At 46.8% G+C, this 24,228-nt stretch overlaps 1 protein-coding gene across 2 annotated transcripts in view; it reads right to left on the bottom strand.

Annotated features, from left to right (window-relative positions):
• Positions 1-398: 398 nt before the first annotated feature.
• Positions 399-24,228, bottom strand: part of PCCB (propionyl-CoA carboxylase subunit beta) — a 76,076-nt gene continuing 52,246 nt past the window's right edge. For both annotated transcript variants that reach the window (XM_073576497.1, XM_073576496.1), the window contains exons 14-15: positions 10,009-10,108; positions 399-1,388 (exon numbers count right to left, since the gene is read on the bottom strand). In XM_073576497.1, the coding sequence (XP_073432598.1) occupies positions 1,267-1,388; positions 10,009-10,108 (222 nt within the window). In that variant the 3' untranslated portion in view covers positions 399-1,266. The remainder of the gene's footprint in view (positions 1,389-10,008; positions 10,109-24,228) is intronic.

The raw sequence follows: 24,228 nt of genomic DNA, 5'->3' as shown, positions 1-24,228 counted from the left end.
GAGAACACCGGAGTCTCAGCTGAGTGCTCCTGTGTAAATCAAAGTCGGAGTAGATGGCCGACAGTTGAATGATCAGCCGTAGCATCTTTTGCCGACAACCGTCCAAGATGAATGGCCGGCTTTAATCCTCTTGTCAGAGGGATGCGTCTCTATACACAGACTTTCCATATAGTGCTGGTGACATCAGGATACCATTGTGATGCAGTTTGGCTTTTCTTTATGATCCAATCCAGACACTGACTTCAAAAATTGCATCAAAATAGTAAATGTGTAAGAAGCTTCAAAGTATGTGAGACATTGTACTGGCAAAAGATGTAACGCGCAGTTGTTGGTGTATTCATATATATTTCCCATTGGAACAGCGGAAGTTTAAAGAAAAGATGATGAAAAATTGGTAATCAATGGGGAATACAATATTTACTACAAGGGACAGGTCAGGAAAGGTGACACCATTAGAGGCCATGTATACAATTGACATAGATCACAGTTTTGAACTGATAAGTCATGATAACAGGAAATGAAAAAAATCAATAATAGTTTCTTTGGATTATACAAAATTGGCCCTAAAATAGAGAATGTAAAAAAGTTTATATAAACCTTTACTTACTAGTTATGATCGAACGTGCATGTGTGTTATCGGAGTACCTTGGGTGTGCTCAAATAATACAGTCAAGTCCCTGTGGCTGCATGATTTGAGATTGTCAGGCAATTCCTGGCATGCGTCGCGGTTGTCTAACAGCCACAAAACATGCAGTCGCAGGGACTCGAACAATTCGAGTACGCTTAAGACACTCAATAACATTATCCGAGCACGTTCGCTCATCACTATTACATACCCCATGTATCCCCTGATGCTACAGAAAATGATTGTCGCATCCACCGATCACTGGACTTGGTGGTCATGGCAGTACTTGCCAACATCACAGCTGAGCCCAGTGATTGGCTGCAGAGATCATGTGACTGATGGATGGGATAGATGGCATTTCTGGCATCGGCAGAGATAACCAGACTGGTAAGTAAAGGGTATTTCTTCATTTAGGAACACTTTACTTTAGGATCAACTTTACATAATCCTGAAAAACCTCTTGAAAGAAAATCACAGTTCTAACGATTTATCCCTCGTTGTAAAGCCTCATTGTAGCGGGAGCTTGGTCAGAAGTCCCCAGATTGTAGTGTTTGCCACTCAGTTTGACACAAACCAATGTCCTTGCGCTTTAAGCTTGTAATTTCCAGACAGGAATGTATACGATGGCGACGCGTGCTGCCTCATAGAGGAATATTTGCATGCTTTTTCCATGGATTCACTTGATGTTTGCTTGCGAGTACGTCCAGGTCACGACAGAGGCGAATCCGAGTAGTACACGGCTGAATGATGTCATCAACAAACCCTGGGGGTAAAAGAAATCAGTCAGGTTTATACAAATTTAATTTTCCCTTTTAATTTCAGTTCCCTTTAACCGAGTGCAACCAGGCTTCATTCACCCCTCGGTGCACAACGTCCACGGTATAATACGGAACAAATATGCTTTCATAACAGAGTTATGCATTCAAAGGTGACCATGATTAACTCCAGATACTGTCACCCCAAGTGCAGCCACTACATGGCATGCATTAGAAGACATCACCACCCTCAGTCCTTATATGTCCAGCACACATGACCGATGATGGTTATGCTATACAGCTGACAGCGGCGACTGACACCAACTCTGTTTGCCACCTAAGCTATAAAATCTGTCAATATCTGACAGCAGTGTACAAAGCTGTGCAATTCGGGTGATCCCCCTCAGTTCAGGGGATTAATATATACTTGATGACATGGGTGATGTGTGTTGTGTAGTGACAGAGGGGAGGTGCATACTGAGAGCTTGTGTGATTGACTGAATGGATAAAATATTCCTCCCAACATTTAGATTTGGCACACCCCCTCCTTTGTTCTCATTGGTCCCTCTGAGTTCGGGGCGTTACATTTTCGGCTATAGCCGGCCTTTTGATCAATCATAGTGTACATATGAAAATAGAATCTGCTACATGATTTTTTTTATTGGAGCGGTCTGAATAGAGGGATTTTTGGTTCTTACCGTAAAATCTTTTTCTTGGAGCATTCATTGGGGGGACACAGATTACCATGGGTGTATGCTGCTGCTGCTAGGAGGCTGACACTGTGCAAAATAAGAAAACTTAGCTCCTCCCCGGCAGTATACACCCACCGACAGGCAGGAAGTACCTCAGTTGGTGAAAAAGCAGTAGGAGATGAACAATAACTCGTAACATGTACCAACCCAACAAGAGGCTCGTAGGCCCACACGGTACCACTTAAACAGGGAGGGTGCTGTGTCCCCCAATGAAGGCTCCAAGAAAGAGATTTTACGGTAAGAACCAAAAATCCTTCTTTCTTTATCGCTTCATTGGGGGACACAGATTACCATGGGATGTCCCAAGGGGGGGAAAAACACTTGGGGAATGAGAAGGACTTAGGTCGGTCGGTGTGCAACCGCCGCCTGCAGAAACTTCCTACCCAAGCCCGCATCAGACGAGGCCTGGGTATGAACTTTGTAGAACCTCGCAAAAGTGTGCAAGGACGACCAGGTCGCGGCCTTGCAAAGTTGTAAAGCTGAAGCCTGGTGTCGGACAGCCCAAGAAGCCCCTACAGCTCGGGTGGAGTGAGCTCTCACTCCCGGAGGGGGACGTTTTTTCTGAACGCGGTAAGCTTCCAGTATAGTAGAACGAATCCAGCGAGCTATTGTGGCTTTGGATGCCGGGAGCCCTTTCTGGCGACCTTCAGAGATGATAAGCAGGGAATCGGATTGACGAAAGGAAGAGGTCCTGGTAAGATAGACACGCAAGGCTCTCACTACATCCAATTTGTAGAGCGACTTTTCCAGCGGGTGGACAGGTGAAGGGCAAAAGGAGGGGAGGACGATGTCTTCATTGATGTGGAAGGAAGATACCACCTTGAGAAGGAAGGAGGGAAGGGGCCTGAGAACGACCTTATCCTGATGAAGGATTAGGTACGGGGGACGAAAGGATAAAGCCACCAGCTCAGAAACTCTCCTAATGGATGTAATGGCAATCAGAAAAGTCACCTTTCAAGAGAGAAGGGAAAGAGGAATGTCCTGGATAGGCTCGAAAGGCGCACTTTGGAGAGCGCTGAGAACGAGATTAAGATCCCACGGATCTATCGGAGAATGGTGAGGAGGGGCAACGTGGGCAACTCCCTGGATAAAGGTCTTGACTTGAGGCAAGGGGGCCAGATCCCTCTGGAAAAAAATTGACAGAGCTGAAACCTGGCCTTTGAGAGTACTGAGGGATAGGCCTGCATCTAGGCCGGATTGGAGGAAAACAAGTATGGATGGAATAGAGAACATTGGAAAAACATTGCTGTCGTCGGAAAAAGGCCTTCCAGCACCTATGGTAAATGCGGGAGGAGGCTGGTTTTCTAGCTCTAATCATGGTCTGAATGACCTGGTTGGAAAAACCTGATTGTCTTAGAATCGCGGCCTCAACAGCCATGCCGTTAAACTCAGAGACTGAGTTCTCTGGTGGTAAAGGGGGCCTTGTGAGAGAAGATCCGGACGGTCTGGAAGTCTACAGGTGACGTCCGAAAGCATGTTCACCAGCTCCGCATACCAAGGACGTCTTGGCCAGTCTGGGGCTACCAGAATTACTGGGATGCCTTCTGATTTTATTTTCTTGACCACCCTTGGGATCAAGGCAAGTGGAGGAAACAAGTAAGGAAGTCGGAACTGAGACCACGGGATTACCAGTGCGTAGCAACCGACGGCCAGAGGGTCCCTGGACCTGGCTACAAAGCGGGGAACTTTGTGGTTCATCCAAGACGCCATGAGGTCGACGTCTGGAGTGCCCCAACGCTGGCATATCTGATTGAAGATCGTGGGGTGGAGACACCATTCGCCTGATGGGATTGCCTTACTCTGAGAGGCAGGAGTATGGGGCGGTCCAGAGAAACTGAGGTCTTGTCCCAGACTGAAAGGAGGGACAGTTGGAGGGGACGAGTGTGGAATTGTGCAAAAGGCACTGCTTCCATGGAAGCTATCATTTTCCCCAGAACCCTCATGCAGGACCGAAGGGGAATGAGCCCTGTTTGCTTTAGGGATCGGATTCCCTTCCAAAGAGCTGAAAATGTGTCCCTTGGAAGGAACACCCGGGCTAGGTTCATGTCGAAATCCATGCCCAGGAATGTCAGACGCTGAGTCGGGAGCAGGGTGGATTTCTCCCTGTTGACTATCCAGCCGAGACGGGTGAGAGTATCCAGAGTGATCTGAAGACTTTGAAGACAGTCTCGGCGAGACGAGCCCTTGATCAACAGATCGTCCAGATAAGGGATTATGAGGATCCCCCTGTAGCGAAGAATGGCCATGACGGCTGCCATGACCTTCGGAAAGACTCGGGGAGCCGAGGCTAGGCCGAAAGGAAGGGCCGTGAATTGATAGTGATTCTCCTGAATTGCGAAACGAAGAAATCTCTGATGTTGTCAACAAACAGGGATGTGGAGATAGGCATCCTGTATGTCCACAGAGCAGAGAAACTATCTGGGTTCCATCGAGGCGATCACCGAGCGCAGAGACTCCAAGTGGAGGATCCGCACGTGGCGATTGAGTAATTTGAGGTCCAAGATTGGGCGAAGAGAGCCATCTTTTTTCGGGACTACGAAGAGATTGGAGTAGAACCCTGAAAACCATTCGCTTGGAGGAACGGGAACAATTACTCCGGCGGATAGAAGAGAGGAGACGGCCTGAAGGAACCCTGGGGTTTGGGACGGCTGTCTTGGTGGCCGAGACAGAAAGAAGCGTCTCATTGGGGGGGGGGGATTCGATTTTGTATCCGGATGTGATTTCCCTGACCCATGCGTCGTCGACTACAGACAGCCACGCGTCCATGAAAGAAGAAAGTCTGCCTCCCACCCTGGAAGAATTTCCAGGTGGGGGGTGACCCGTCACTTGGAGGAGAATCTACCGGAGCGGGAGCTTAAGGGCCTGGAAGGTCGGCCTTTTGGTCTCCAGTGGGGAGCGGATTTATACGATGGTTTTCTCCGGAGGTGGAGGGCCGGTCCTGCTGGGATGAACTTTCCGCGGAAGAGGAGCGGAAGGACTTAAACGGCCGATGAGCTTTTCTGTTGAAAAAATGTCTAGGCTTGATGTCAACTTGTAATTTCCCTACTTCCCCTTATCTTTCCTTCTCTTCCCATTCCCATCCCTCCCCCCCGTCTTCCCCTCTCCCCATTGTTTAAAAGAATAAAATCTTTGGAAAAGAAAAAACGTCTAGGCAGAGACTGATGAAGGGAGGTACTTTTACCTCCAGTGGCATCAGAAATTATCTGGTCCAGCCTAGCGCCAAAGAGCCTAGAACCTTGAAATGCTAGGTTGGTGAGCAACTTCTTAGAGGTGGTGTCTGCACTCCATGTCTTCAACCAAAGGATACGCCATATGGCTACTATGTTGCTGTTAGCACTAGCTGAACACCCGGCTGCATCCAAGGAGGCGGCCAAAAGGTATTTACCAGCATGATTAATTTGGTCTGCTAACTCCGCTAGCTCGTCCCGAGGAGCTGATGCTAAGATGCCCTTGCGAAGGATTTTTGCCCAGGCTGAAATGACTTTCGCCACCCTGGCGGAGGCGAAAATAGGACAGAGAGAGACGCCAGATGCCTCAAAAACTGATTTAGCTAGCGACTCTGCCTGTCTGTTGAATCTTTAAGTGAAGCCCCGTCCGGAAGGAATAGAACCATCTTTGAGGAAAGACGGGAAACTGGCGGATCCACTTCGGGAGCTTTGGCCCATTTTGAGAGCAGGTCCGCATTATATAGCACGTCTAAGTGCCTGCGGCCTGAGAATCGCTTCTCAGGGTGTTCCCAGTGTTTGGTTAATGTATCTTCGAACTCTTTGTGATTAGGAAAGGTTCGGGAGGGGGTTGTTGCTCGTTTGAAGGGGACAGAGCATTCCTGTAGGGGTGTCTTGTCCTCCTTTATTTTGAGCATTTGGAAAATAGCCAATATGAGACTATCTAACATGTCCTGTGTTTTGGACATGTTGTCTGCATCTGATTCAGACCCCGATTGGGAATCTACGTTTGACCCAAGGTTGTCTTCTGAGGAAGGAGACGAGGAAAGCAGCCTGGGTGAAGCGGAGGGTCCTTGCGAGCTGGAAGAAGAGCCAGACAGGGCCTGTTTCCTGGAACTCCTACCCGGTCTGTCCCTCTGGAGGTCGCGTTCAGGTGCAGGCAACTCACCGTGAGAGGCGGTCGGAGCACAAGTGGCTGAAGATAGCTGCGGTAGTCATTCTAAGGCCTGGACCAGGGACTGGGACACTTTAGTCAGGTCAGAAACTGACTGTGACATTGCAACGGCCCACTCTCGGGGAGGGGGGTTGCTCTCATATCGGGATTCGGTGTGATCCTGTGGGGTAGACATGGTTGAAGGACTGCAGAACAGGCAGAAGGGAGACGACCGACCTGACGCCCACTTCTTTTTACAGCGCGCGCAGGCGTAGTGAGTAGCGATGGGTCTATAGCTGGGAGCCCTTGCAGTGTTGTGCATATGTGAAGATTGCGGAGTATCGCAGAGTGTAACTGCCGCGAGTACCGCTGGACAAGTGAGGGTACTGCCGAGGAGGGCTAGTTCGAGCGCCAGGCAGAAGCGCAGCCTACTGTGACCCTTAAGCGCAGCAGCAGCCCGCAGGATAGCTGTGTCGCCTGCGTCAGATCCGTGACAGGATGAAGGAACCGAAGGACCTTAGCAGAGGGCGGAGCTTAGTGGACGTGCCACGATTGGCTAATGACTGCGGGGGGCGCGGTTAAGGGGAATACTGCGGGGCTGCGAAAATGAAAGTAGCCCCGTGATGGGCTAGAAAAAAAGCACAAAGGGCGCGCAGAGCGGGGGGCGTGCCAGACGCAGCGCTGCCTGTGACGCTCCAAGAGCCTGCGATGCCACCAAGATAAGCCGGTACTGAAGGGAATTAGATGCTTGCGGGCTCCACTGCCGAACACCCGGCTGAAGCCGGCGGTGTGTACCTGGGGAGGCACGCGTGTGTAGAAAAGGGCGCGAATTTTGAATCAGGAGCGCAGGCATGGAAGAGGCCCTTAGAGGGGCCCACCCCGGGGACCTAAGGGGCTGGTGGGTGCATCCAGATTGCTTATCTGATGCCCACTTCACTGTCCATGAAGAGGATGACCACAGGGCCCCACGATTTGAAGGAAGGCCGCTGGGAGTGAAGATCCTCTGTCCCCGCACTGTGTCCAAGCAGTGCAGAAGACGGGGTCAACCCCTTGATAGAAAGGGGGGAGGTCACCGCCGGTGACCACCATCTTCCTCTCAGCCCTCTGCCGGGAGAGGGGTGAGGAGGGGAATTGGCTAGGACCAGCCACCTGCTATCAGCCCATAGCACCAGAAGGTGATAGGGAAAAATGGTCCTGCCTGCAGGTCTGAGAGTTGCAAAGTGGGCGACACCATATTGCTCGCTCAGCCGCCCAATATGAGAAGGCAGGGTGAGAATCTACACCCTGTTTCCCAACGATGTATCTGGAAAATAAATCGAAAAGATTTGTAACACACACACACACAAAAAACTAAAAAGGAAAAGTTAACTGCGGATCTGGGAAGATCCCGGTCCACCTCCTACAGACACTAAGCACAAACTGAGGTACTTCCTGCCTGTCGGTGGGTGTATACTGCTGGGGAGGAGCTAAGTTTTCTTATTTTGCATAGTGTCAGCCTCCTAGCAGCAGCATACACCCATGGTAATCTGTGTCCCCCAATGAAGCGATAAAGAGATAAAGGTATGTCCCTGCTGGTGTGATACCAACCCCCGGAAGAAGGCTGAACGCCGAAACGTGCATCGGGGCTGGCATCATCACCCACAGGAGGTAAAGTTAATTTCTGCACTGTATATACTACTTGTATAGGACTGGTAGGCATTATATTATTGAGTCATTTTGTCTTGACACTCTCTCATAGCTATTTAGCGTCTGAAGAGTGACTATTGGGGTTTTTTCGACATGTGCAGCCACCTATTTTTTAATTGTGGGTTGTGGTGCCTTGTTTTTTGGGTTTCCCACTTTTTAACCTTGTATGTCATATGTTTTTGGCTATTAATAAAGATTTATATTTTTGTGATTTTGGGTTCAATGTTTTTCTTTTCGGACATATATAATTCTGTGGTACTGCAGTATATACAGTGACTTGCGAATGTATTCACCCCATCCCCTCTTGCCATTTTCTCGTGTTCTGCTGCCTCACAATCTGGAATGCCTCTTTTTGTTTTTTTTTTGCTTTTTTAGGGTTTGCATCTGTTCATATAAAGAACATGCCTACAACTGTGAACATTTGTTTTTCTTTTTATTGTAAAGCAATTAAAACTATTAAAATACTTATAGTAGTACAATACCATTATTGCACAACTATTCACCGCTCTAAAGTCAGTACTTTGTAGAGCCTCCTTTTGTGGCAACTACAACTGCAAGTTGATTTGGATAAGTCTCTGTGAGACACTCCAAAACATTTACACGTTTCCCCTTTAACCACTTGAGTGTTGCTTTAGCAGCATGTTTAGCATCATTTGTCTTGCTGGAAGGTAAACCTCCATCCCAGTCTCAAGTAACTGACAGAGAAATAAGTTTCGGTCAAGAATATCCCATATTTCGCACCACCCATCTTCCCCTTGACTAGGACCATTTTCGCTGTCATTGCTGCAGAAAGACCATTTCCATAGCATGATGATACCACCACCATTGTTTCACTGTAGGGATGGTGCTCTTGGGGTGATGAGCTGGGTTGGTTTGGCGCTAGACATAGCATTTACCTTAGTGGACAAAAAGTTAAACTTTGGTCTTATCTGACCACAGAACCTTTCTCCCTACATTTGGGGGAGTCTCCCATGCCTTTTGGCAAAATCAAAAAGATCCTTACAATTTTTGAGTGTAAGTAAAAGCTTTTTCCTGCCCACTCTTCCATGAAGGTCACCTCTATGAAGTATGACTTATTGCGGTCGTATGGACAGATATTACAGTCTCTCCTTGGAAACTCTGCAGCTCCTTCAGGGTTACCTTTGGTCTCTGTGCTGCATCTCTGATTAATGCCCTTCTAGCCCGGGCTGAGCGTTTTGGTGGGCGGCTCTCTCTTGGCAGGTTTGTTGTAGTACCATGTACTTTCTATTTGATAATGGATTTGATGGTGCTCCGGGGAATCAGCAGAGATTGGGATATTTTTATATAACCCAACCCTGACTTGTACTTCTTAACAACTTTTATCCCTGACTTGTTTGGAGATCTCCTTGGTCTTCATGGTGTTTGGTTAGTGGTGCCACTTTCTCAATGATGTTGCAGCCTCTGTAGACTTTCAGAAAAGGTAAAGTGTATATACTGACAGGCCATGTGAAACTTAGCGAAAGGAAGTCCACCTGTGCAATCTAAGCATCTGACTTATAAAGGTAATTGCTTGAACCAGAAATTTTTAGGGGATTCATAGCAAAAGGGATACATATGTACGCCTGTGCCAATTTTTAGTTCTTTGAGCCCATAAATTTAATTTTTCCTTATATCTTTCTCACTTCCCGAACTAGACTATTTAGTACTGATGCATCACACACGAACCAGATTACAAAAATTGTTAAACACAGGTGAAAATGTAACTAAATAGGTAAAAAGCCAAGAGGGCTTTTGTAAGTCACTATAGAACAAACAATCAAATAACTGCAGTACAAAAAATGGAAAGATCGAGCGATGTCAGGTGACGGTTAAAAGGTCTTGATAAAGACCTTATGTCGAAACGCGTAGATCTGTGTTTCCATGCAGTGTTGCTTGTAACTATGCCATCTGCTGCATCTAGCATATGGACGACTGCTGGGTCTCCTAAGCGGAGTTAACCGCCTGGCGGTTGGGCAGAGTACCACGATCTGAGCAGCTGCCATGTTTCATGCATATGTGTATAGATCGTATACTACACAAGCCACACATCAATACTTTAAGGAATCTGAACAGGGAGGTGTAGAGGTCTTACCTCGAACGGCAGCAGGGAAAGGGTTAGCAAATTTCTCCACATACTCGGCCTCTGCTTCCGCCTGATTCTGTTTTCCTCTGAATATGATTTGAACAGCTCCCTGCAAAAGACATCATTGTGATTTCATACTATAAAATTACATTTATTTTGATACAAAAAAAATTCAAATCAGGAATTTGGCCCAGATTCATCAAGTAGCTTTTGCCAGTTTTCTGATGTAAATCTCCTTGAAAAAAATATATTTTTTTCACTAGTCGAATCTTGGCACCATCAAGGTTGAAAATCATTTATTCCAGACATGGATTATGGCGAGGGACAGAACAATGGACAGGTGAGCAATATGGTTATTTTTTTTCTGTGGTTTCAGTGGAATGGGCGTTAGGCGAGTAACTTCGTTATTTTTACATTAAAAAAAAAGGTTAAAAAAAAAGTTTTTTTATTTAACCCCTTCACCCCCAAGGGTGGTTTGCACGTTCATGACCAGGCCAATTTTTACAATTCTGACCACTGTACCTTTATGAGGTCATAACTCTGGAACGCTTCCATGGATCCCGGTGATTCTGACACTGTTTTCTCATGACATATTGTACTTCATGTTAGTGGTAAAATTTCATTCAAATAACTTGCGTTTATTTGTGAAAAAAACGGAAATTTGGCAAAAATTTTGAAAATTTCGCAATTTTCCAACTTTGAATTTTTATGCCCTTAAATCACAGAGATACGGCACACAAAAAACTTGATAACATCTCCCACATGTTTACTTTACATCAGCACAATTTTGGAACCAAAATTTTTTTTTGTTAGGAAGTTATAAGGGTTAAAAGTTGACCAGCGATTTCTCATTTTTACAACACCATTTTATTTTTAGGACCACATCACATTTGAAGCCACTTTGAGGGGTCTATATGATAGAAAATACCCAAAAGTGACACCATTCTAAAAACTGCACCCCTTAAGGTGCTCAAAACCACATTCAAGAAGTTTATTAACCCTTTAGGTGCGTCACAGGAATTTTTTTGAATATTTAAAAAAAAATGAACATCAACTTTTTTTCACAAAAAAATACTTCAGGTTCAGTTTTTTTTATTTTACCAAGGGTAACAGGAGAAATTGGACTGCAAAAGTTATTGTGCAATTTGTCCTGAGTACGCTGATACCTGATTTGTGGGGGGGAACGACTGTTTCGGCGCATGGCAGAGCTCAGAATGGAAGGAGCGCCGTTTGACTTTTTCAATGCAAAATTGGCTGGAATTCAGATCGGACGCCATGTCACGTTTGGAGAGTCCCTGATGTACCTAAACAGTGGAAACCCCCTACAAGTGACCCCATTTTGGAAACTAGACCCCCCAAGGAACTTATCTAGATATGTGGTGAGAACTTTGAACCCACAAGGGCTTTACAGAAGTTTATAACGTACAGCGGTACAATTAAAAAATCATATTTTTTCCACAAAAATGATCTTTTCACCCCAATTTTTATTTTCCCAAGGGTAACAGGACCCTAAAAGCTATTGTGCTATTTGTCCTGAGTACGCTGATACCCCACATGTGGGGGTAAACCACTATTTGGGTGCATGGCAGAGCTCGGAAGGGAAGCAGTGCCATTTGACGTTTTTGGCTGGAATTGAGATCGGACACCATGTCGCGATTGGAAAACCCCTGATGTACCTAAACAGTGGAAACCCCCCACAAATGACCATTTTGTAAACTAGACCCCCCAAGGAACTTATCTAGATGTGTGGTGAGCACTTTGAACCCCCCAGTGCTTCACAGAAGTTTATAACACCCGGGCATGAAAATAAAAAATTCGTATTTTTTCCACAAACATGATCTTTTAGTCACCATTTTTTTTATTTTCCCAAGGGTAACAGGAGAAATTGGACCCCAAAAGTTGTTGTCCAATTTGTCCTGAGTATGCTGATACCCCATATGTGGGAGAAAACTACTGTATGGACACACGTCAGGGCTCGGAAGGGAAGTAGTGACGTTTTGGAATGCAGACATTGATGGAATGGTCTGAGGTTGTCATGTTGCCTTTGGAGAGCCCCTAATGTACCTAAACAGTGGAAACCCCCCACAAATGACCCCATTTTGAAAACTAGACCCCCCCAAGGAACTTCTCTAGATGTGAGGTGAGCACTTTGAACCCCCAAGGGCTTCACAGAAGTTTATAATGCCAGGGCATGAAAATAAAAAAAATTGTATTTTTTCCACAAACATGATCAATTAGTCCCCAATTTTTTCATTTTCCCAAGGGTAACAGGAGAAATTGGACCGCAAAAGTTGTTGTCCAATTTGTCCTGAGTACGCTGACGCCCCATATGTGGGAGAAAACTACTGTATGGGCACACGTCAGGTCTCGGAAGGGAAGTAGTGACGTTTTGGAATGCAGACTTTGATGGAATGGTCTGCGGGTGTCATGTGCGTTTGGAGAGCCCCTGATGTACCTAAACTACTGAAACTCCCCACAAGTGACCCCATTTTGGACACTAGACCCCCCCACGGAACTTATCTAGGTTTGGTGAGCACTTTGAACCCCCAAGTGCTTCACAGAAGTTTATAACGCTCGGACGTGAAAATAAAAAAATCATTTTTTTCCACAAAAATGATATTTTTGCCCCCAATTTTTTATTTTCCTAAGGGTAACAGGAGAAATTGGACCCCAAAAATTGTTTTGCAATTTGTCCTGAGTAGGCTGATACCCTACATGTGGGGGTAAAACACTGTTTGGGCGCATGGCAGAGCTTGGAAGGGAAGGAGCACCATATGACTTTTTCAACTCAGAATTGGCTGGAATTGAGATCAGACGCAATGTTGCATTTGAAGAGCCCCTGATGTGCCCAAACAGTGGAAACCCCCAATTCTAACTCCAACCCGAACCACAACACACCCCTAACCCTAATCTCAGCCCTAACCCAAGCCCTAACCCTAGCCCGAACCCTAATGGAAAAAAGGAAATAAATACATTTTTTTAATTTTATTATTTTTCCCTAACTAAGGGGGTGATAACGGGGGGGGGTTTGATTTACTATTTATGGCGGTTTTTATTTTTGGCAGCTGTCGCACGCTGAAAGACGCTTTTTATTGTAAAAATAGTTTTTGCATCACCACATATTGAGAGCTATAATTTTTCCGTATTTTGACCCACCGAGTCATGTGAGGTCTTATTTTTTGCGGGACGAGTTGACGTTTTTATTGGTACCATTTTCGGGCACGTGACATTTTTTGATCGCTTTTTATTCCGATTTTTGGGACGCAGAATGAACAAAAACCAGCGTTTCATGAATTTCTTTTGGGGGGGGGGGGTGCGTTTACACCGCTCTGCGTGCGGTAAAACTGATAAAGCGGTTTTATTCTTCGGGTCAGTATGGTTACAGCGATACCTCATTTAGGTCGTTTTTTTATGTTTTGTCGGTTTTATGCAATGAAAACTATTTTATATAAAAAATAATTATTTTTGCATCGCTTTATTCTGCGAGCTATAACTTTATTTTTTCGCTGATGATGCTGTGTGGTGGCTCGTTTTTTGCGGGACAAGATGACGTTTTCAGCGGTACCATGGATATTTATATGCGTCTTTTTGATCGCGCGTTATTACACTTTTTGTTTGGCGGTATGATAAATCATTTTTTGCTTCGTTTTTTATTTTTATTTTTTAAGGGGTTCGCTAAAGGGGTTAGCTAATGGGACAGTTTTATAGGGCGGGTCGTTACGGACGCGGCGATACCTAATATGTGTACTTTTATTGTTTTGGGGTTTTTTTATTTTCAAAAAATGAATTTATTGGGGAATATTTTTTTTTTTTTTTTTACTAATTTATTTGGCGATTTTTTTAAAATTATTTTTACACTTTTTTTAATTTTTTTTTTACTTTATTACATAGTCCCAGGTGGGACATCACTGTCCTGTGACAGATCGCTGATCTGTCACATCACAGATCACTGTGACAGATCAGCAATCTGTCACAGGCATTGAAGAAGACTTCCTCTTGCCTGCGCTTTGCAGGCACTGAGGAAGCCAGCTTCCTGCAGGCCCCCGAAGGCCCCCGTCGCCATCTTGGATTCGGGGGCCTGGAGGAAAGGAGCCCCCCGCAGCAGCGCTGCACATTGCGCTGCCGTGGGGGGCTCAGGGAAGCACGGAGGGAGGCGAGAAGGCATAACACTTTTCCAGGGTATTTTTACTACTAGTAACGTGAAAGCCCCCTATATTTCTGTAACAGATGATGGACCCGAGTGGTGACTTGCTCCCAACAAAAGCTTAAACACATGCCACAAAAAAAGCATTTTACCTAACATTTAGGATCACATTTATCCTGAGCTCTACGCTGAGCATTTACTCTGGGGTCTCCATCTAAAACTGTGAATGGCATGATTCAGATGAAACCCCCAGGGAATCCATTCACTATAATGAGGCAGCAGAGTTACTCTACACTCCATCTGACCTCTGATCAGAAGTGTCCTTTTCAGAGGTGCACAAAACTGTGGCGGACAACGCTTTTATGCAATCCTAAAAAGATGGACACCGCTGGATCATAGGTTAGACGGCATCCACAGTGCCTCCATCTGCCTCATAGGGAATATTCTGCCGGGGGTTAAGTCTGAATCACGCATTACAGAGATTTATATGTAAGAGCTCAGCGTAGAGCGCATGATAAATTTGCAGTCCTTGCGGACTTACATTCTATGGGATAGTGGGGAAGAGACAGAAGGTCAGGGGTGCAGCAGCTCTGGTGGTTTTGAGGCGGTGGCGAGGCGGCAGAATGGTTATTGCAGGCTGTAAGCTTTCCTGAAAAGATGGGTTTTCAGGTTCCGCTTGTAGGATCCGAGGGTGGTGGATAATCGGACGTGTTGAGGCATGGAATTCCAGAGGATAGGGGATATTCGGGAGAAATCTTGGAGGCGGTTGTGTGAGGAACGAATAAGTGTGGAGGAGAGTAGGAGGTCTTGGGAGCATCGAAGATTACGTGAGGGAAGATATTGGGAGATTAGTTCAGAGATGTATGGAGGGGACAGGTTGTGGATGGCTTTGTAGGTCAGCGTTAGTAGATTGAACTGGATTCGTTGGTGAATTGGGAGCCAGTGGAGGGATTTGCAGAAGGGAGAGACAGGGGAGTAACGAGGAGAGGTGGATTAGTCGGGAGGCAGAGTTGAGGACAGACTGGAGTGGTGCTAGTGAGTTAGCAGGGAGGCAACAGAGGAGAGTGTTGCAGTAGTCAAGGCGGGAGATAATGAGGGCATGTACAAGAGTTTTAGTAGATTGAGGGCTGAGGAAGGGACGGATTCTGGAAATATTTTGGAGTTGGAGGTGACAAGAGTTTGGACGTGTGGTTTGAAGGACAGGGCAGAGTCGAGAGTTACTCCGAGGCAGCGGATTTCAGGTGCGGGAGAGAGAATGATGCAGTTTACCATAATAGATAGATCGGGTAGGGAAGAAAGGCAAGATGGAGGAAAGATAATGAGTTCAGTTTTGTCTACATTGAGTTTTAGGAAGCGAGAGGTGAAGGAGGAGGATATAGCTGATAGCCACTCTGGGATTCTGGACAGCAGAGAGGTGACATCTGGGCCAGAGAGGTAGATTGGAGTGTCGTCCGCATACAGGTGGTACTGGAAGCCTTGGGACTTTGAGTTGTCCTAGGCCAAGAGTATAGATGGAAAAAAGTAGGGGCCTCAGGACAGAGCCTTGGGGGACTCCAACAGAGAGGGGGCAGGATGAGGAGGTAGTGTGGGAGTGGGAAACGCTGAGTGTGCGGTCAGAAAGGTATGAGGAAATCAAGGACAGGGCAAGGTCTTTGATGCCAAGGGAAGAAAGAATCTGTAGCAGTAGGCAGTGGGCGACTGTGTCGAAGGCAGAAGACAGGTCGAGAAGAAGGAGGATGGAGAACTGTCTGTTAGCTTTGGCTGTAAGTCATTAGTAATTTTGGTCAGGGCAGTTTCAGTGGAGTGGTGGGGGCGGAAGCCAGATTGGAGGTTGTCAAGGAGGGAGTTAAATGAGAGGTGGGAGGAAAGTTGAGCATGGACATGCTGTTCAAGGAGTTTGGAAGCAAACGGGAGCAGTGATATGGGACAATAGCAGTTGGATCAAGGTTTGATTTTTTGAGGATGGGTGTTGGCATGTTTGATGGCATATGGGAAGGTATCAGAAGATAGGGATAGGTTGAAGAGATGGGTTAGGGCTGGAATGATCATGTTAGTGAGGCTGGGGAGCAGGTGGGAAGGGATGGGGTCAAGTGCACTGGTGGTGAGGTGTGATTTGGAAAGGAGATGAGTAAGCTCTCCTTCAGTGATGTTGGAAAGGGAGATTAGGGAAGGGCAGAGGTCTGGTGTGTGGAATGGTTGGGGTGGTGGAACAGTAAAGGTTTGCCTTGTTTGGTCAATCTTGTTTTTGAAGTAGGTGACAAAGTCCTCAGCAGAGATGAGGGGAGTTGGAGGTGGCAGTGGTGGGCAGAGGAGAGAGTTAAATGTGCTGAACAGTTCTTTTGAGTTGTGGGATAATGAAGATACAAGGTTTGTGAAATATGTCTGCTTAGCAGAGGTGAGGTCTGATTTGAAGGCAAGTGTAGCTTGTTTGAAAGCAGTGAAGTCGTCTGGCAGGCGTGTTTTCTTCCAACGCCGCTCCGCGACCCTGGATGCTTGTCGAAGTTTTTTGGTGAAGTTGTTGTGTCAGGGTTGCCTATTGATTTGTCGCACTTTGCAATGCAAGAGAGGGGCGACTGAGTCTATGGCTGATGTGAGGGTGGCGTTGTAGAAAGAGGTTGGAACTGTCCGTGTTGTGGAGTGAAGATATAGAGGACAGATGTAGAAGAGACAGGCAAAAGAGGAACAAATCCGGGTGAAAAAAAATCTTCAATCTTTATTCTGCCATCATTAGATACAACGTTTCGACTCTACCAGGGTCTTTATCAAGTACTTTGGAGCGTGCATCCCATACATCTGTGTGCTGTTGGCTGTTTTTTCTCTTATACTGCAGAGGTAGAAGAGAATCTTAGAGTCTGTGAATGTTATTGATAGATCAGGCGATTATGAATACGGCGATAACAATCCCACCAAGGACAACATCTGCAAGGAGTTTGTATGTTCTCCCCGTGTTTGCGTGGGTTTCCTCCGGGTTCTCCGGTTTCCTCCCACACTCCAAAGACATACTGATAGGGAAGTTAGATTGTGAGCCCCATCGGGGACAGTGATGAAAATGTGTGCAAAACTGTAAAGCGCTGCGGAATATGTTAGCGCTATATAAAAATAAAGATTATTATTATTATAATGTGTAGGTTTGAGTTTTTTTTATTGTTTTATTTTGAATCGGGCGAAAGGCGGGTGATTTAAACTTTCATAATTCTCTAATATTTTTAAAAACTTTTTTTTTTTTACTTTTGGCATGTTTCAATAGTCTCCATGGGAGAGTAGAAGCTGCCATAACCCGATCAGCTCTGCTATATAGAGGTGATGGATCAGATCGCCTCTAGATAGCAGAATTACTCACTTGCTGTGACCGCCGATCACGTGACGCAGGTCACCGGTGGGCAGATTTAAATGCTGTCAGTGATTGACAGCGACATTTAACGGGTTAATAGCCGCAGGTGGATCGCGATTACACCCGTGGCAATTCCAGGCATGTCAGCTGTTCAAAACAGCTGATATGTGCCGGGAAAGATGTGGGCTCAGCGCTGGAGCCCACATCAAAGGGGGGGGGGGGCCCCGACATCAGCATAAATGTACGCCCAGTGTCGGAAATGGGTAAATATTTTTACAATAGTCAACTTTTTTTTTTTATACTTTGTCCCTCAATGGGACTTTCACCTTCAGTAGTCTGATCACTAGTATAAAGCATTGCAATAGATAGATTGTAAGCTTGCGAGCAGGGCCCTCATTCCTCTTGGTATCTGTTATGATCTATGTGATTATTGTCTGTACAAGTCCCCTCTGAAATGTAAAGTGCTGCGGAATATGTCGGCGCTATAGAAATAAAATTTATTATATTGCAATGCTTTATACATGTTAGTTCTGCACTGACAAGCTTCTTCAACTTCTGGTCTAAAGGGCTTGCAGTAGCCTGGTGACTGTGATCTTGTTAACATCTGGTCAGCATGGCAACGATCAGGCCCTCGCGATGAACCCCCCCCCCCGGGGCCCCGATCAAAGGGGAGAGTCAGCTTCTCTCCTTTCCTTCTAAATGCTGCGATTGATATAGATCACAGCATTTAGGGTGCTAAATTGCTGGGAGTGGTGTGGGCATCGCTCGTGGCAGTGAGAGCTGGGCATCAGCTCTCATGTTAGCTGAACACGTGGTGGTGATCGCCACAATGTATATATAACTCATCGGTCGGGAAGTACTTCCCAACCATGACGTATATATATTGCAAAAGTCAGGAAGGAGGTTAATGAATTGGGAACTTTTTTTTTTAACTGACCACTAGAGCACTCGTTCAACGTTAGCTTTGCTATATACAGCCAAAAGTTTTGAAACAGACAAATTTTTTGTTTTCACAGTTTGTTGCTTGAGTTTTTAAGATGTTTAGTCAGATGTTCCTATGGTCACTGAAGTACAAGTATAAACATTCCATACGTTTTTAAACCTTTATTCACAAATACATTAGGTTTATGTAAATTCTCAATATTCACAGTATTGACCCTGATTTTTCACAACTTCTGCCCTTCGCCCTGGCAGCTGGATATCAACATTTGGTCCAGTCCCTGACTGATGGCCTCCCACTCTTGTCTAATCAGTGCTCAGAGTTTATCACAAGTTCTGTGTTGTTGTTTGATTGTCCACACGTTCTCAATGGGATTAAGGCTATGTGCGCACATTGCATATTTGCTTGCAGAAATTTCTGCAAGGTTTCTGCATCTATTGGCAGAAAAACGCAGTGGAAAATACGAGCGTTTTTGGTGCGTTTTTTGCATGCTTTTTTATTCCTGTCCATTCAATGGGTCAAAAAGCGCAGGCAAAAATGCAAAAAGAATTGGACATGCTGCAGAAAATGAAACGCTACACATACGGACTGAATTTTACTGATCATGTGCACAACACTTCAGGATTGTCACTGATTTAACTTGCATAAGTATTCCATTGCGTTTTTGGAGAATTTACACGCGTAAAAAAACGCAGCAAATACGCAAGGTGCGCACATAGCCTAAAACCTGGGGAGTTTCCTCGTCATGGACTCAAAATGTCAATGTTTTGTTCACCAAGCCACTTAGTCAGGCTCGGACTGGCCCATAGTGGAACAGGGGAATCCCCTGGTGGACCGCTGTGCAGATCTGGGCACCAACCCCATTATATGGGCAGTACTTGGCATAATTCACTTGATTCACTCTGTACAGAAAAAAGCAGCATCTCATCATTCATTAACCACACTAATATTTGTATGCAGGTGAAAAATGGGCCCCCAAAGTCAATGTTACTGGTGGGCCCTTGGTACCCCAGCCCGACACTGCACTTAGTTATCACTTTTGTCTTTTGATAAGAAGCTCTATCATGGAGGTTAAAAACATTTTATCATCATCGCTAAATTTCTTCTGGTTTGTTGGAAGAAGATGCTCTTTGAAAATGTTTAGACCCCATTCATGCCATGAACACTATTGATGGCAGTGTTCTTGTTCAGTAATCCCCCTTCATGGATAAAAAGACCCCACAAATGAATGGTCGCAGGGTGCATTTTTGTTGCAATGACAAGACTCATTGAGGCGCTCACCTTTTCTTCTCCCGACATGGATTCTTGTACATGTCCCCAACAGTTAGGGCTTCATCAGAGAAAGAGGGATTTTGGGTTCTTACCGTAAAATCTCTTTCTTGGAGCCTTCATTGGGGGACACAGATTACCATGGGTGTATGCTGCTGCTGCTAGGAGGCTGACACTATGCAAAAACAAGAAAATTAGCTCCTCCCCGGCAGTATACACCCACCGACAGGCACCAAGTACCTCAGTTGGTGAGAAAGCAGTAGGAGAAGCAACCAAAAAACTCTCAACGTATGTACCAACCAAACAGGGGACTCGAAGACCCAACACGGTACAACTTAAACAGGGAGGGTGCTGTGTCCCCCAATGAAGGCTCCAAGAAAGATTTTACGGGAAGAACCCAAAATCCCTCTTTTTTATCGCTTCATTGGGGGACACAGATTACCATGGGACGTTCCAAAGCAGTCCCGAGGGTGGCAACAGCCATAAAGGAACGAAAGAAGGAAGGGCTTAGGTCGGCCGATGTGCTACCGCCGCCTGCAGAACCTTCCTACCAAAAGCTGCATCAGACGAGGCCTGGGTATGAACCCTGTAGAACCTCGCTAAGGTGTGCAAAGATGACCAGGTCGCGGCTCTGCAAAGTTGCAAAGCCGAAGCCTGGTGTCGCACAGCCCAAGAAGCCTCTACAGCCCGGGTGGAGTGGGCTCTCACTCCCGGAGGGAGCCGTTTTTCCTGAAGTCAGTAGGCTTCCAGAAAGGTAGAACGAATCCAGAGAGCGATTGTGGATTTTGATGCCAGAAGCCCTTTCCGGCGACCTTCAGAGATGACAAGCAGGGAATCGGATTGGCGAAACGAAGCGGTCCTGGCAAGGTAGACACGCAAGTCTCTCACTACATCCAGTTTGTGTAGCGACTTTTCCAGAGGGTGAGCAGGCGCAGGACAAAACGAGGGAAGAACGATAGCCTCGTTAATGTGGAACGGGGATACCACTTTAGGAAGGAAGGAGGGAATTGGCCTGAGAACGACCTTATCCTGGTGGAGGATTAGGTACGGGGAACGACAAGATAAAGCCGCCAGCTCTGAAACTCTCCTGATGGATGTAATGGCGATTAGAAAAGCCACCTTCCATGAAAGAAGGGACAGAGGAATGTCCTGGATAGGTTCGAACGGCGCCTTATGGAGAGCGCCAAGAACGAAACTGAGATCCAACGGATCTATTGGAGAATGATGAGGAGGAGCCACATGGGCGACTACTTGGAGAAAGGTCTTCACCTTCGGTAAGGAGGCCAGATCCTTCAGGAAGAGAATCGCCAGAGCAGATACTTGGCCTTTGAGGATACTGAGGGACAGGCCCGCATCCAAACCGTACTGGAGAAAACCAAGTATGGATGGAATGGAGAATGACAATGGAAAAACATCGTTATCGTCGCACCAACGGAAAAAAGCCTTTCAGTACCTATGGTAAATGTGGGAGGAGGCTGGCTAAATAGCTCTGATCATGGTTTGAATGACCCGGCTGGAAAAACCTGATTCTCTCAGAATCACAGCCTCAACGGCCATGCTGTTAAACTCTAGAGAATTCTGGTGGTAAAGGGGGCCTTGAGAGAAGATCTGGACGCCTCCAGGGGACGTCCGCGAGCATATTCACCAACTCCGCGTACCAAGGGTGTCTTGGCCAGTCTGGAGCCACCAGAATTACTGGGATGCCTTCTGACTTTATCTTTTTGACCACCCTTGGGATCAGGGCAAGGGGAGGAAACAGGTAAGGCAGTCGGAACTGGGACCACGGAATTACCAGGGCGTCGCAACCGATGGCTAGAGGATCCCTTAACCTGGCTACGAAGAGAGGAACTTTGTTGTTCATCCGAGATGCCATGAGGTCAACGTCCGGGATGCCCCAACACTGGCATATCTGATTGAAGACCGTGGGGTGGAGGGACCATTCGCCTGACGCTAGACCTTGGCTTCCCAATTTTCCACCCCTGGAATGTGAACGGCGGAAATCGCCGGAACGTGACGCTCTGCCCAACGCAGTATCTTTGCCACTTCTGACATTACCTGCCTGCTGTGAGTACTGCCCTGGTGGTTTATGTACGCCACAGCCGTGGCGTTGTCTGATTGAATGCGGACTGGTTTGCCTACGAGGAGAGGCTGCCAACAGAGGAGAGCAAGAAAGATTACTCTGATTTCCAGAAGGTTGATGGGAAGAAGAGTCTCCTGGGCGTTCCAGCACCCTTAGGCCGTTTTCCGATGGAAAACCGCCCCCCATCCTAGGAGACTGGCATCGGTGGTGATGACTTGCCACTGAGGCGGAAGAAAGGACCATCCCTGGAGAACTGATGCCGGCAATGTCCACCAAGTCAGCAATTGCCGTACTCTGAGTGGAAGGAGAATGGGACGGTCCAGAGAAAGTGAGGTCTTGTCCCAGACTGAAAGGAGGAACAGCTGGAGAAGGCGAGTGTGAAATTGTGTGAAAGGCACTGCTTCCATGGAAGCTATCATCTTCCCCAGGATCCTCATGCAGGACCAAAGGGGAATGGGCTCTGAGCGTTTTAGAGATTGAATTCCCTTGCAAAGAGCTGAAAATTTGTCCTTCGGAAGAAACACCCGGGCTCAATTCGTGTCGAATTCCATGCCCAGAAAGGTCAGACGCTGAGTAGGGTGCAGGATAGACTTCTCTTTGTTGACTATCCATCCAAGGTGGCCAAGAGTATCCAGGATTATCCGAAGTCTCTGCAGACAGTCTTGGCGGGACGAGCCCTTGATGAAGAGGTCGTCCAGATAAGGGATGATGAGAATCCCCCTGGAGCGAAGAATAGCCATGACTGTTGCCATCTCCTTTGTAAATACCCGGAGAGCGGAAGCTAGGCCGAAGGGGAGGGCCGTGAACTGATAGTGGTTCTCCTGAATCGCAAAGCGGAGATATCTCTGATGTTGCAAACACACAGGGATGTGAAGATATGCATCCTCTATGTCCACAGAGCTGAGACACTCCCTGGGTTCCATTGAGGCTATCACCAAGCGCAGGGACTCCATCTTGAAGTGGAGGATTCTTACGTGGCGGATGAGCAACTTGAGGTCCAAGATTGGACGAAGGGAGCCGTCTTTTTTGGGAACTATGATAAGATTCGAGTAGAACCCTGAAAACCATTCGTTTGAAGGAACGAGAACGCTAACTCCGGCGGAAAGAAGGGAGGAAACGGCTTGAAGAAACCCTGGAATCTGGGACCGCTGTCTTGGGGATCGCGACAGGAAGAAGCGCCTTTTTGGGGGGGAAGAAAATTCGATTTTGTATCCGGACATGATGATTTCCCTGACCCAAGCGTCGTCGACAATAGACAGCCATGCGTCCCTGAAAGAGGAAAGTCTGCCTCCCACCCTGGAAGAATTTCCAGGTGGGGGTGACCCGTCAATTGGAGGAAAATCTACCGGAACGGGAGCCTGAGGACCTGGAGGGTTGGCCTCTTGATCTCCAGCGGGGAGCGGGTTTATACGATGGTTTTCTGCGATCTCTGAAGACAGAGGGCCGGTCCTGCTGGGATGATCCTTCTGCTGAAGGGAAGGGACGAAAGGACCTAAACGGCCGAGGAGCCTTTCTGTTGAAAAAAACGTCTAGGCCGAGACTGGGGAAGAGAGGTACTTTTACCACCTGTGGCATCGGAGATTATCTGATCCAGCTTGGCGCCAAAGAGTCTAGAGCCGTGAAATGCCAGGTTAGTGAGCGACTTCTTGGATGTGGTATCCGCACTCCAAGACTTCAAACCAAAGGATACGGCGTATAGCTACTATGTTGCTGTTAGCTCTTGCTACACACCCGGCCGCATCTAAGGAGGCGGCCAAAAGGTATTTACCCGCATGATTAATTTGGTCTCTGCCAGATCTGCCAACTCGTCCTGAGGGGCAGACGACAGGATGCCCCTGCGAAGAATTTTTGCCCAAGCTGAAATTACTTTTGCCACCCAGCCAGAAGCAAAAATAGGGCAGAAAAGAGGCGCCGGATGCTTCAACAATTGATTTAGCCAGAGATTCTATTTGCCTGTCTGTTGGATCTTTAAGGGATGCCCCGTCCGGAAGGGATAGAACCATCTTAGAGGATAGACGGGAAACTGGTGGGTCCACTTCGGGAGCTTTCATCCATTTTGTAAGAAGGTCCGCATCGAATGGATACAGGACGTCTAAGGACCTACGGCCTGAGAAGCGCTTCTCAGGGTGCTCCCAGTGTTTGGATAAAGTGGTCTCGAACTCTTTGTGATTAGGAAAGATTCGGGAGGGAGGTTTCGCTCGTTTAAAGGGGACGGAGCCGTCCTGAAGAGGAGCTTTATCTTCCTTCATGTCGAGCGTTTTGTAAATGCCCGATATGAGACTATCGACCCTGTCCTGAGTCTTGGACATGTTATCTGCGTCTGAGTCAGATCCTGATTGAGAGTCATTGTCTGACCTAAGTTCGTCTTCTGACGAGGGAGACTAGGAAAGCAGCCTGGGTGGAGCGGACAGACCTTGCGAGCTGGAAGACGAGCTAGAAAGAACGCGCTTCCTAGAAATCCTACC

The sequence above is a fragment of the Dendrobates tinctorius genome, unplaced genomic scaffold, assembly GCF_039654945.1.
Source record: "Dendrobates tinctorius isolate UK_male_01 unplaced genomic scaffold, ASM3965494v1 ptg000049l, whole genome shotgun sequence".
NCBI lineage: Eukaryota > Metazoa > Chordata > Amphibia > Anura > Dendrobatidae > Dendrobates > Dendrobates tinctorius.
Note: the sequence above shows the minus strand (reverse complement) of the source record. Positions and strands in the feature narration are given on the sequence as shown.